Source organism: Pseudopipra pipra, chromosome 2 (assembly GCF_036250125.1).
Source record: "Pseudopipra pipra isolate bDixPip1 chromosome 2, bDixPip1.hap1, whole genome shotgun sequence".
NCBI lineage: Eukaryota > Metazoa > Chordata > Aves > Passeriformes > Pipridae > Pseudopipra > Pseudopipra pipra.
In genome coordinates, this window is record NC_087550.1 from 3,811,759 (window position 1) to 3,825,187 (window position 13,429).

At 43.1% G+C, this 13,429-nt stretch overlaps 1 protein-coding gene across 4 annotated transcripts; it reads right to left on the reverse strand.

Annotated features, from left to right (window-relative positions):
- Window positions 1–1,204: 1,204 nt before the first annotated feature.
- CD160 (CD160 molecule) lies at window positions 1,205–10,023 on the reverse strand. Of its 4 annotated transcripts, XR_010427039.1 has the most exons (6): window positions 8,818–10,023; window positions 8,109–8,204; window positions 7,080–7,424; window positions 5,844–5,975; window positions 5,122–5,191; window positions 1,205–2,004 (listed from the first exon to the last, which is right to left on the reverse strand). XR_010427039.1 is itself a non-coding variant. In XM_064643233.1 (5 exons), the coding sequence occupies exons 2-5, from the start codon at window positions 8,194–8,196 to the stop codon at window positions 5,178–5,180; spliced, it is 555 nt and encodes a 184-aa protein (XP_064499303.1). In that variant the 5' UTR covers window positions 8,197–8,204; window positions 8,818–10,023; the 3' UTR covers window positions 4,342–5,177. The 4 variants fall into 4 exon arrangements, 3 of the variants coding, with proteins under 3 accessions (XP_064499303.1, XP_064499284.1, XP_064499292.1); XM_064643233.1 differs by lacking the exon at window positions 1,205–2,004 and having other exon boundaries at window positions 4,342–5,191; window positions 5,844–5,951; XM_064643214.1 differs by lacking the exon at window positions 1,205–2,004 and having other exon boundaries at window positions 4,342–5,191.
- Between the last annotated feature and the right edge of the window lie 3,406 nt (window positions 10,024–13,429).

Consider the following 13,429-nt stretch of genomic DNA (forward strand, 5'->3'; position numbering starts at 1 on the left):
GTAAGGAAGGGCTGGAAGGGATGGCAAGAAGAGGAAGCAGTTGCACACATCTGTGTCAGCTTCAATTATGAACAAGTTCCGCAAAACAACTGTAAAATTACAGTGTTTTGCTATTGCATACCTGAAGGAAAATAGGTTTGAAATTTCCTCCACAGCAAGGCAGAGTCTTGTGGTGTCTGTCTACTGAATTCATCAAGATATCAATATTTCAAATAATACCAATATTAACATTACAAAGTGTGGGGGTTTTCCCCAGGGGAAAAAGTATTTGCCATACAGAAGACGAGTATTTTATCCTGCTTTTTTTCCCCCCTCATCTTCAGTAGCTGTAATTCAAGAAAACAGATGGGGATCTCCTCTCTTCTCTGAGATATTTACCTTTTTAACACCAGTCCATCTAGAAAGTAAATTAGTCCCACGAAGTTATTCCATAGGCCAAGGCGTACACCTCACTCCCTCAGAAGGCACCCAGTGTTGGGAATTGGGAATAGGAGCAAAGGATGAACGAGAACACCACCCCCCTGGTAGCCTGTTCTCCTCCTTTCAGAAAGACAAAAGACATTTGCTTTACATTTTCCATTATATGGGGGGGGGGGGAAATAATTCTTGTACCTAACAGCTTGACTTTCCCTGGTATAAACCATCTGTGGCGCTCACCAGTGTCAGCAAACAGATGGGGGAAAGCCTGAGGATAATGGAACCTTTAAAACCTGACACTTCCAGGTTAAAATATCCAGAGACAATTATATTGCTGTGATAATTATATTGCAGAGATAGATTTCAGAGATTTTTCTTTTCAGAGATTATAGATTTCAGAGGTGAAGAAAAAGTACTCCTTTTTTGGAGTAGCTGATTTTCCCCTAATTGCACACTCACTGGGCCAGCATGGCCATGCTCAGCAGCTTCTGCTCCTGGCCTAGAGAATCCCCTTACCACTCATGAGACATTAACCTCAGGGGCTTCTCACCCTACCCCAATACTCCAGCAACCAGACCTATCTACCACACAGATGTTTGTGGCCTTAACTACTTTAATCCCTACCCCTTGTAGGCCTTCTGCTCCAGAGTCATCACACAGAAGACGATTTTTTCAAATATTTTTTTAAGGAAGGGAAAATCTTGTCTCCTGTGTTTATAGCGCAGCTAGATCAACACTTCCAAATATGAAATACATACTGTTACCATATGGCAAAGGACAAGGCTCAGTCAATAGTTTTCTTTCAGTGGCTTCCATTTCTGTAATTTTTTTTTTTATTTTTGGGGGGGGTTTTTTTGGTAAGCTGAACAAATTGGTTGTGTAACAAAGCATACCTGAAATAGAAACCCACATCTATACTGGAAAAAGCTACACATCCCACCTCTCAAATGCCAACTAAAGTCATGACACCAGAGTCAGGATGCCATTTAGCACTGCCTACACTCTTTTGGTGCAGTGTAATAAACGTAAGGGGATGCTTGTGCTTTACCTGTTTCCTTCCTCCCCATGCAGGCTTCTTTGCTGTCACAAGCTCCCTTTCTCACGAGCCAGTTAACACTCTGCATCAGTCAGTGGTTTAGAAATATTCCCCACAGTGGTTTCCAGTGAAACTTCTCACCTCCTTTCTCCCCTGGTTACCAGCACTACTGGCAGACTTTACTCTCGACGCAAGGGAGGAGGATGCAGAGGAGTGGAGTTGCCAGGGGAAGTCCTACGACACGTCCTCGTTCAGGTTTGTGCTGCCCAAACTGCCCCCACTTCGTTATAGGCGAGTGTTCTGCAGGTGGAAAACACAACTCGAAGTCGGGTCATCTCCTACAAAAGTTAATACTGTCGTGGGACCGTGGGCTTGCTGATAAAAGATCTTCATTTTCTCACCTCCCCAGCGTGGCTTAAAATAGAGCCCAGCGGGGAAGCTCCTGAAGGTGGGGTGGCAGAGCTTCTCCAGGCTGGGAGAACATGCACACCAGGACTTTGGGCTCCTTATTCGGTGTCCAAAGGTGCTGTGTGAAAAGCTGAGGCACAGCACTACCAAAACAAATGAGATAAAGGGAAACAAAATAAATAAAAAAAAAAAGTCAACTAGCACAGAGTGTGCAGAAGTGTCAGGAGGGGACACAGGAAGCCTCTCACTCCCCAGCACAAGGACTTGGCTGCATATATTCATGACACAGGCCACAGCCTTCTTCCCACCCCCTGGCCTCAGGCCTGTACAGGCTATGTACATATGGCTATGTCCATGCATAGCTAAATAAACCACATATGAAATGTCTCAATTTGCTAAAGGTGTCTGTGCTGTGGCCACGTTGCTACCTGTATGTGTATTTTAAAAAATCAATATATAGGTACAACATTCTGCACACACTTTAAGAGCTGCTGCATTTAAGTGACAAGATATGCAGGGATGCTCAGCTGATGAGGTTGCATCATCGATTACACGCTGTTTTCCACATGGTTTATTGTCAGAGCTAGTTTATGACTTCTGTAACGACCCTGGCTAAAGGATTTTAAAAATGCATTCACAGGCATACACCAGAAGCACCTTAGAACTATATAGGCTTCCAACAAGGCCCTTTGCACAGAGTGATTTTCCCAAGTAAGGCAGAAGGATAAATTTTTCCTCACGTAGAAGAAGACAAGCTGTGGACAACTGGGTACCTGCAACTGAACAACAAAAAAAACAACCTCATTTAAAGTCCAGCACCTTAACCAGGGTTATGTGCAGATGCTATGAAACTTCTCTAACCTAGCTTTGATGTGGTTAACAAGGGGACAGGGAACAGTGATCTCATTCTGCCCATAGGGGATCCTGGCTGAATGCACACCAGGACAGTCAGCTTGAAAATCCATTTTCACTGAAAAAGATATTTTCATCTGGAATATTTGGGCTAGCAGTTTATAGTTCTTTATAGGTTCTAGAAATATGCATTTTTTGATCTCCTCAAATGCCTTTTTCCTGTTCATACAATGCAGTTCTGAGACGACTACCAAAAGAACTTTTGTTCTTTCCTGTGAAACAGGCAGATGGCATTGGCCTGGCAAAGAGCAGGAAATGGGCACTATAGGTTACTGAGCAGGTCCTGAGAGAAAACCCAGCTCTGGCTACACTGTTGTGGAGGACAGGGAGAGTTCATCCTGACTTGTGAAAGAGATTTTTATTTGGGAAAATCAGATTTTTCCATCCCCCACCTCGATGTAGGCCATTTGTTGCTGATTTTAGTTTTAGATTGACTGATTTTGCATTTTACTATGATTTTTCTCTGTGTGCTTTAACCATCTAGTAAGTAGCAAAGTGAGCTTTGCCAGTGAATTTTGTCGCACTTTCACTTTAATATTAAACCTGCTTTTGCTGATTCCTTTGCTGCTGATTCTCTGAGCAAGCTACAACACTCATATTTGACAGAAAATTAGCATTTTCTTATTACTGAAGGGCACTTACCTCACAGAATGCCTAGCCTTGACTGTGTGTCCTCCATAACTGTATGTACCTCTGTGACAACAGTTGTCCTTAATGGATAGGATGTGTGGGTATTTTGAGTTGGAATTTCCCTAGGTGTGTTCATGTCCCCAGTTACCATGGATATACAATGATTCTCCCTCCCTCAATGTGAAATGTCTCTCTGGTGTCTTATTACTCACAGACTTGCTGCAAGCACCTTGTATTTACGACCTTTCAGCTCGAGCACTCATTTTCACACGTAGTTGCAAAGCAAGCTATTTGGAAACAGCTTCTATGCTTATACATAGCATAGAATAAAGAACTCTGAAGAGTTAAAAATCTCTCTGAGCTCAAGAGAAGCGCCTCTTTAAAATTCCTGCTTCGTATTCTAGCATCTCACGAAACCAGAAATTCTCTCTCCTTGGTCTCTCCTGAGCTATTCCTTATAGCTGCCAGGAGGTGGAAACATAGCTACACCGACCTGCAGGAGAAGCACCGTGTCGGTGTGCAATTGTGCAGCACGCTGCCTCTGCTGAAGAATAGTGCTAAAAATATCTGCAGTCTGAATTGGCTCATTGGAGCCCAAAACATAGGATCATAGAACGCTCTCCCTGAGCCCTTCCAGGTCCCCCTTCCCCCAGCCAGCAAGAAATCTTAACGGCTTGTTACAGATGCCTTTTTAAGCAGCTGCTTCTGTCAGATGTGACATACACAATTATTCCAACAAGAATCCAAAATCAGGTTGGCTTTGGTGGAAAAGCTCATGCAGCAGCAGCCATCACAGCCCTTCAGAACTGAGCAGATATCTGGCAAAGTGATGAGGAGATAAATCTTCACTTGATTTATTTATTTAAAAGATATGTGTCTGCTTTGACATTCAAAAATGTTACAAACACGTCCAAGTATGAAAAACATGGCAGAGATCAGAAGTGCTCATCAAACAAGCTTTAGTCACCACTGAAACAGATACAGATGTCACAATCTTCCCTTTGTCATTTGGTGCCAAATTTTAAGTCCTGGGAGAGAAGTCCTTTGACAAAAAGCAAATTTATATAAATACTTGGAAAAGAGGAGAGGGACACAGCACTGTTAAAAGGCTGTAGACAAAATAACCTTTCAAAACATCTCAGAGTTAGGGTAAAACATCACAACTGATTTTGTTTTCTGTTTTCAGAACAGTGAGTTTGACACTGACTTCATTCCTTCTCCCCTGCCTTAAGATCATACCAGTGAGAATATTTGCATCTTCCTCAGAGCAAACTGAAGAGCACAGAGAATGGACTAGAAAGATGTGAGGAGATGTTTAAGAGGAAAAAGGAACACAGGATATCCTTCTTTGCATAGAGACCTGTAGAAGAAAGGAAAAACCTCCCTGCATGGGAGGCAGGTCCCAAAAATTACAGCTGGAAAGAAACCATCTCTTCGTTTCAAAGAGCACAATGCTGAGAAATCTGTTGCCTCAATGAAGGCAAAACCTGGAAGAACTGACACTGATGTCAGAAAATTTCAATACTAGGACTAGAAAAGTCGTGTAGAAATTATTCTTCTTTCCCTAGGAGGTAGATGGGGTTAACAGGTAAAATTAATAATCCCAATGAACCAGTACGAGGAAGTCCAGAAATAAACCCCCCAGAACTTTGAAGTGTCCATGAAACACCACGTGAACCCCGGACAAGTCACGTGCAATGAAACGAAGTTGCTCTTACAGCATCTCAGGAACATTAGCTTGTTTAAGCAAAGCAGCTCAGACTTCACAGGGTCTTCACAGTATGAGTCCTTGGGTGGGGAAAAAAAAAAGACACACACGTAAAGGAGGAAAAAAAAATTACTGGTGTTCAGGAGCAAAACCAAATTAAATTAATTGACCAATCCAAATTAATAAAGCACAAGCTTGTTCAAAAAATTAGTAATGGAAGATCATATCTCAGAGTTTATACTGAGGCATCACTTGGCCAAGGAGGAAGATTTTCACACATCTAAATCAGCCGACTGCTCAGAGGCTTGGTATTTAATTTGCAAGGTACCTTATGTCAAATTAGCACACAACTCCACATTCCCCCAGGGCCATACAGGAGGCACCTGAAGTCCATGAAACAATGTTCCTGGGCTCATTCAGTGCTCTCTGTTTTGGCACACCTAAGAACAGGACAATGAGCCAGGCAACTTCTGTGGATGTTGGCTGGAATCCAGCTCAGCTGCACCTTCTGCAGAGTCCCTCAAAACTAACACCAGTGCAAGTTAGTTGGGATCACTTCACCTTCCTGCCTGGGGAGTTTGACCCTGTTAACCTCTATGGGATTATTATAAGGGGAAAGGGGTGTCATTAGATATGAGGCCCATGCCAGAAATTCACCCAAGAGACTTGTAATTGCATAAAATCAATCATAAAACCTATTCTCAGAAAAAATATAAATGCATATATTCTTACCTTTGACACACACAATTATCCAGGATATTGTAACCACAGCCCACATTTTCTCCAGCCCAGAATCCACCCTTAGAGCTTTGTTCTCTTCCAGGTCAACCTCTGTCCTCTCTGTGGAATTGACAATGTTCACACCTGGTATAATGATGACCAACATGCAAATAAAGATCTGCAGAACTGCATCTTTCCCTACATAAAAATTGCCACCAAAAAGGGGACTGAAGGCATAATTTTTATTTCATTTTTAAGTCAAAATATTTCAGAGAAAAAGAAGGCAAAAAATTACTGTAATCCCTACATTTTAACAAAGCTGGGGAACAGCTTGGAGGGAATATGAACTGGTTTCCCAGCCTAGCCCAGATCAGAAGCAACCCACAAAGCTCTAGGAGCTCACCACCTTGGCTAATGAGGCCAAATAGATATTCCCTTCTTCTGGAGGCGTGGAGCTGAAGTCACTTGGCACAAGTGGAGGGCACCACACCATATGATCAGTTAAGACCCACATAGAAATGATTGCACAGGGGCACTGCCACTGTGTGTTTCAGCCTTCCCAGTCTTTCTGCACAAGATTTTTTCTATTCTAAGCAGCGAAGCAAGAGAATAAAAGTCGCCTCAATAAGAACAAAGTAATTCACAGTGGTGGCTGCTGTATTTCAAGTCCCATTCCCCCTAAGCACCAATCCTCCCTGAGGTCTGTGTATGCTGCAGTGAATTCAGGAGGCAATAAGGCCAGGCTGTTTACATACACAAAATTCTCCATTTAAGGAAACGCATAGATCTCCATTTTAGAGAAAATGTCTTTGCTGCCTGTGAATGCAGCTATGGCTATAAACCCAGAACAGATGCCAGGTGAACAGGGGCAGACCTGCACCTAACCCGAGACTAACACACATTTTCCCACGCTGCTTTTTCCACCCAGTTCCTTTCAGCTCTGGTAACGGTGCCCAGAGTAGAAATCCCACGGGGAAACTATTTCCATTAGCTCAGAGAGACCCACAGCCAATCTAATACAAATCCCCAGCACTTTTCACGTGTCAGTCTTGCATTTAGCATGCACAGATGAAGAGACAGAGGAGCATGAAGCTTATTCCACGTGTCACAGCATGGCAGTGATCAATTCTAGTTTCACGCCCTGGGAGGAGAGGATGCATCTCCACAAACAGAGCTCTTATCATGCAGAAATTTTGCTTGAGACACAACTATGTCATCTCCCAGCTCCCTCTGTAGACAAGCTCCTACCTGTTACATTCACCCTGATGAAGTGGCCCACAGCAGTGAGGACAGTGTTCTTTATTTTGGCCCTGCACTGGTAGCGGCCGCTGTCTGACTGGTTGACTTTCTGAACCTGCAGCAGCAGCGAGGATGTGACTCTCACCCTGGGGTCCGAGTTTTGTGAAAGGTGCAAGCTTTCCACCTCCTCCCCAAACCCAGTCTCGTTTTGCTTATCTGCTCTTTTATACCAGTGAGCCTCAATTTGTGACGATTCATTCTGCTGGTGCCTGATGAGGCAGTTCAAACTCAGGGTCTTGCCTTCCTCCAGGTACTCCGTGGTAGGTGCATAAATGATTTCCAGCATGCTGTGTTCTGTGGTGGGAGAGAGCAGACATTAGCTGAACTGACTTTCGTGCCAGGCCAACTCCTCCTCCATCCCCATATTTGTCCACTTGTTTCTGCACTGTGAAAGCAGGGGCTATCTTATGCTTCGGGTGTGCATAGAGCAGCCAGGATAACAGGTACCACAATGAAAACAATATTAATTTCCTTGCAAGAAAGGAAGAAAAATCTGTTCCTTATCATGGATCTTGCAGAAAAGGCATTATGAAACAGAATATTCTCTACAATCTTCACTAATTTTATAAAAAGGGAAGACAAGAAAAGCGTCCTCTCTTCAAAAAAGAGAAAGCATCAGAGGAGAGGGATATTTGGGTGGGCTGTTGTTTTTACCTCTTCAACTTGAAGGTTTGTGCATTCTTCAAATATTGAACTGTTCCATGGAAAGAAAACCTAAAAATACCGATTGGCTCAAAATACTGCTTTTTGTTGGGATCAGGTTTCACCTCCCAGCTCCCTAGTCAAAAATCACCACAGAGAAAACAAAAGACTGAAATTCATCCTGCAGAGCTCAGTGGCTCAGTGAAAGCTCATCGCAACAGATGTTCTTTATTTTCCATAATCCAGGCAGCATCTCTTGGCCACACCAAGTAACTCCTAAAGCTGGACTGAAAAAATGCCAGCAGTGTGCTCTGCCTTGCCAGGGCTGCTCCTTACCTGATACCAGCATTGCCAGAGCTGCCATTTGGAACACAAGGACAGGACTGCCTCCCGCCTTAGCGAGGAACTCTGGGATCAGAGTCATCTTCTGCACTAAAAATGGAAAGAGAGGAAAAAAAACCAGAGGCCATTACCTGTGAGTTCTTGTCATGGAACTGAGAAGAGCCACTATCACTCAACCTGGTGCTGCAAAAGCTGCCCTAGCACTTACAGAGCAGTAAAACATGCACAGACCTTCCCCTGAAGCGATCTCACAAATGGCAAAGTAACCCACTGCACTTAAACAGGACACCGACAGGAAAGCACAGAGGTCTTTAAAAGAAAAACCACAAAAAATAAAGAAACCAAGCAAAAAAACAAGAAGACAACAGATGTCACAAGCCAGAACACCTACATCCACACGCTATGAGTAAACTCAAGTTGCAGCAACAGGCTAATTGAGGCTCAGAGGGCACCAGCTAACACAGCTGAAGTTTAGGACTTGGACACAATCACACAGTTAGTTACTGCTGCAGTCTACAGTGAATTGAACAGCTGCCAACAAATTCCTAAAAGCTAGCAAAATTCCTTTGTAATTGTTTCTCCTCCTCAAGAGGGCACCTGTATCAAATTATTTGGCTAGCACAGGCCAAGAGCCTGACTCCCAGAAAACTGTCTTAGGAAAAATATAGAGAAAATCTGAAAGAAAAAAGAAAACAGTGCTTACCACAATATCTTCCTCTTTCAGACCAACATTAGAGGCAGGAGAGCTTCATTCTTTCCTTCAAAATATAGATTTTCCTTTTTTCCCAGTAACACCCCTAAGTGCCAGGACAGCAAGTGGAAAATGGCACGCTGCTGGGAAGGAGAAAATCGAGAGGGGTTTGCTGGGCCTCCATTTTCCAAAAGGGTAGGTGGCCTTGAGAGATTCTGAGATTCAAAAATAGCTAAAAATAAAAAAAAAAAAAATTTGAATTTTGTTTTCTTGTGGATTGGTGTTCCCCCCCCCCCCCCCAATTTAGCCAGGGAAGGACTTCTGCTTGTTCCACATTGCCCAGTGCTTGTAACCTATGTGCTTGTGTCCTGTGTACTTGTGTGAGCTCAATCACTTCTTTTGGGTATGATCTGATCTTCTTGTTGGCAGGGAAGGACAGCAAAGTGGGGGGATTGAAAATGACAACCAAGCATTTATCTGTACTTTTCTCTACTTCATAGGAATTCCTGCGTAGGCTGCACTTGCAGGAAGTTGAATGTATGGTTGGTTTCTGTGTTATTTTAACTACAATATCTATTCTTCATGCATTCTTATCTTTCATCTCTTCATTGGTGTTCTAAAAGAGTCCCCACACACTTTCTGGTGTGAAACTTTCAGTTATGGGTCAGCTTCCCAGGACCAGGAGATTTTGTTGGCTTTTACTAAGGCACTGTTAGCTGAGCTAACATTTCCTCTCCTGATGACCCAGTAATTCTACCTGAAAGCCAATGTGGTTTCAGAGCCAGCAGGAGTACCACAGACATGGTGTTTGTTCTCAGACAACTGCAAGAGAAGTGTAGGGAACAGAACAAAGGTCTCTATGTAACCTTTGTTGACCTCACCAAGGCTTTCGATACTGTGAGCAGAAAAGGTCTATGGCAGATTTTGGAATGTTTAGGTTGTCCCCCCAAGTTCCTCAAAATTATCATCTCGCTCCATGAGGATCAGCATGGCCAAGTCAGATATGGCAATGCACTTTCTGAGCCCTTCCTAATAACTAATGGTGTGAAACAAGGCTGCGTTCTCGCTCCTACCCTATTCACAATCTTTTTCAGCAGGATGCTCCAAAGGGCCACGGCAGACCTCGAGGATCAGGATGGTATCTACATTTGATACCGTACTGATGGAAGCCTTTTCAACCTAAGGCGACTGAAGGCCCACACCAAGACCTTAAACCATCTTGTCCAGGAGCTACTTTATGCTGATGACGCCGCCCTTGTCGCCCACACAGAAGCCGCTCTGCAGCGTTTAACATCCTGCTTTGCTGAGGCTGCTGAGCTCTTTGGGCTGGAAGTCAGTTTAAAGAAAACAGAAATTCTCTATCAACCTGCACCTCAGGAAGTCTTCGATCATCCCCATATCACCATTGGCAAATCAGAGCTCAAATCAGTCCAGCAGTTTAATTACCCAGGTAACCTCATCTCCTCAGATGGTAAGATTGACAGAGAGATAGACAACAGGTTAGCAAAGGCATACAGTGCCTTCAGAAAGCTTCATAAAAGAATTTGGCGAAATAAACACTTGAAGAAAAGTACAAAAATCAGTGTTTACAAAGCCATAGTGTTGTCTACTCTCTTATACGGATCTGAATCATGGGTCATCTACCATCACCACCTGCGTCTCCTAGAACGCTTCCATCAGCACTGCCTCCGTACAATCCCAAACATCCACTGGTCAGATTATGTGACCAATACATCTGTTCTAGAACAAGCAGCAGTCACAAGTATTGAGGCCATGTTGCTGAGAACACAGCTGTATTGGGCAGGGCACATCTCCAGGATGAAGGACCAACCACCCCCTCCCTAAGATCTTGCTTTGTGGTGAACTTGCCACTGGCTGCCACAAGAGAGAAGCCCCAAAGAGGAGATACAAGGACTCCCTGAAGCAACATCTCAGCCTTGGCCATATCGACCAACATCACTGGTCTACTCTGGTCTCCAATCGGGAGGCCTGCAGACACACCATCTATAACGCTGCTGATGCCTTTGAGAACACCCACAGGATCACTCTTGAGAAGAAAAGGCAACACAGAAAGAATCGTGCCTTGCAGAATTTACCACCTAAGGAGTCTTTCTGCTGTGCCTTTTGCAATTGGACATGCCTGTCTCGTATTGGCCTTTTTAGCCACCAGCGTGCTTGTGTCAAACGTGGGTAGAGACCTTTCCCAAATCTTCGTTCGCGAAGCCCAGCCATGATGACTAAGGCAGTGTTAGCTTAGCTAACATTTCCTCTTCTGATGATCCAGTAATTTTCAGACACTTCTCAGACTCAGAAGAGGTTTCATTTTCAGAGTGCAGACAACAAGCATGAGTTCAGTGGCTCTTTCAAGAGCTTCAGAGGCGCACAGAGCATAGGGGAATAGTTGATGCTGCCAGTTCAGTCTCTGTAGCTCATTGAAGGAACCCAAACCCTTACTATTGGCAAAAGGTTCAGTGTCCCACATATATTTACCGAAAATGTACACACTCTGTGTGAGAAAAGACATCAGCTTCCAGAGCTGCTTCCAAACTTCCTTAAGAAGACACCGCATCTGGGAAAGGTACTGGCTTGAGAGCTCAGACACATGTACCAGCCACTCACAAAGTATGCACAGTTCAGAGAGCAAGATTAGGGTTTTTTCTCTTCTCCTTCCACTTTCTCATGCCAATCCCAAAGCAATCACTTCTCCTGCAGAGCAAGCAACATGTTCTTTGAAGTCCATTGAGCATTGGGCCTGTCAGTGGAGTGTAATCCTTGTTACCCAGCCTTCACAGGGAAGCCTATGGATACATGTTCACAAGCAAACGAGACTGGACGTGCCTCTGAGATTTCTTTCTCAGAAACAGGGCAGTGAACAGCCTTTTCATTTGAGAAAGAACTAGGGAGGCTTGAAGCCAGCACTGTGAGCTGCATGTACCTTCTCAACAGGCACTGGAGATGAGTGACACAGGAGAACACTGAGGGTGCAGTGGAGCACCCCCGGCACACCCACTGTGTTACTGAAAATAGGGCTTGAAAGAGGAGAAAAATCCCCTATTTCAACCACACAAAAGGAAAAAAAGACAAAATAAAAGCAAGTAGCAAAGTCCCTCTTTCTGAGTAAATCTGAACATGTGCCCATTTGTTTTAAGGCAAGCAAGATCTCCTCAGGTGGCTCAGCTTTAGTAAATCCATCAGATTCAATACAACAGTTAAAAAATTTTCATTACAAGGCAATCAGGACTAGGAAAAACAGAGATCACAAGATCACACAGTATGTTCTCCAGTGTCCTCCTGTATTCTATGCATTTCCTGCTTTAAGAACCTACCTTCCTCATGAAAAAAAAAGGATGTTTTTAGCTCTGGTGTGTGTTTCTATTAAATCAAAAGATTAAAAAAGTGATAAAATTTAGCTATTGAAATCCTGATATTTTTATCCTACTTTGTTTCACAAAAAAAAAAAAAAAAAAAAGCATCATGGGAAAAATACATACCCAAAATAAAACCCATGTCCTGAGACTGTTGTTTTGGACTATCAGCATCCCACATATATATTCATGATAATCAAAGAAAAATTGAAGAGAACACAAAGAGCTAGCAAATTTTGTACCTCAAGATATATGTATTCTGTAACTCTAAAGAGAAAAGGTCCAGATACCAATTAGTGAAAAGATGCATTTTTTTTAATGAATATAATAAAATTAATACTGCCAATCGAATAACACAAAAGCAAGCAAACCTTCAGAAATCAACACCCCACTGTTATCTAAGCTAATTGAATGTCTAACTTCACAGTATTACAGTGAATTAACAGATTAACGTAGTCAAGTGATCAAACCCCTTAAACTGATAAAATAGATTATTGCCACTCACTAAGTTAACCCTCGGAGAATTTCAGACAATGACAATATCCTTCAAATTCCACTTCCTTACTTAACATAAATGCCTCTTAATTGTCCACCAGCTACTTTTCCCTTACACCTTACTGTCACTAAACATAATTACAGAGGAATCATATTCTATCATTCCCTTCTTCAAAAGGACACAATGGGCTTTAAAGAAGGTATGATAGTTAAATCTCATAGCAGCAGCTTAAAATACAACCATTAACATGAGAGAACCTGAGTCAGTGAGAAAATGTGGTATAAGTTTAGGAAATCATTAAAGAATTCTGTTGGGAATCTCTCATGTGCACAGACAAGCGAAAACCAAGAGATAACAGTGTAACTCCCCCCTGCAAAGGCAAAACAAAACAAAACAAAACAAAAAAACAAGAGAGTAGGATAAATTGCTTACTGCTTGACTTCTTGGGACCTTGTCACTGGTTATATGGACTCAGCCACTGTGGAACTTACTGCCACACACACAGGTTCCATTCAGGCTTTTGCTGGCTCCCCCCAGTCACACAGACCTTTAAATTCTTCTGCTGGGTGACCTGCCCAAGGAAGAAGCTTAATGTAACTTCAGCTATGGCTGTGGATAACAGGATTTTTCTTCTTCCTTCTCTGGTCTTTAGTCCTTGGGGAGGTATGTCCTGCTCGTTCCAGCTCTGGATCCCCTTCAGGATTTCAGGATCATTTCGGATTTTAGGCCCAGATATAGCCATGTCAGGGCAATCAGGATGATT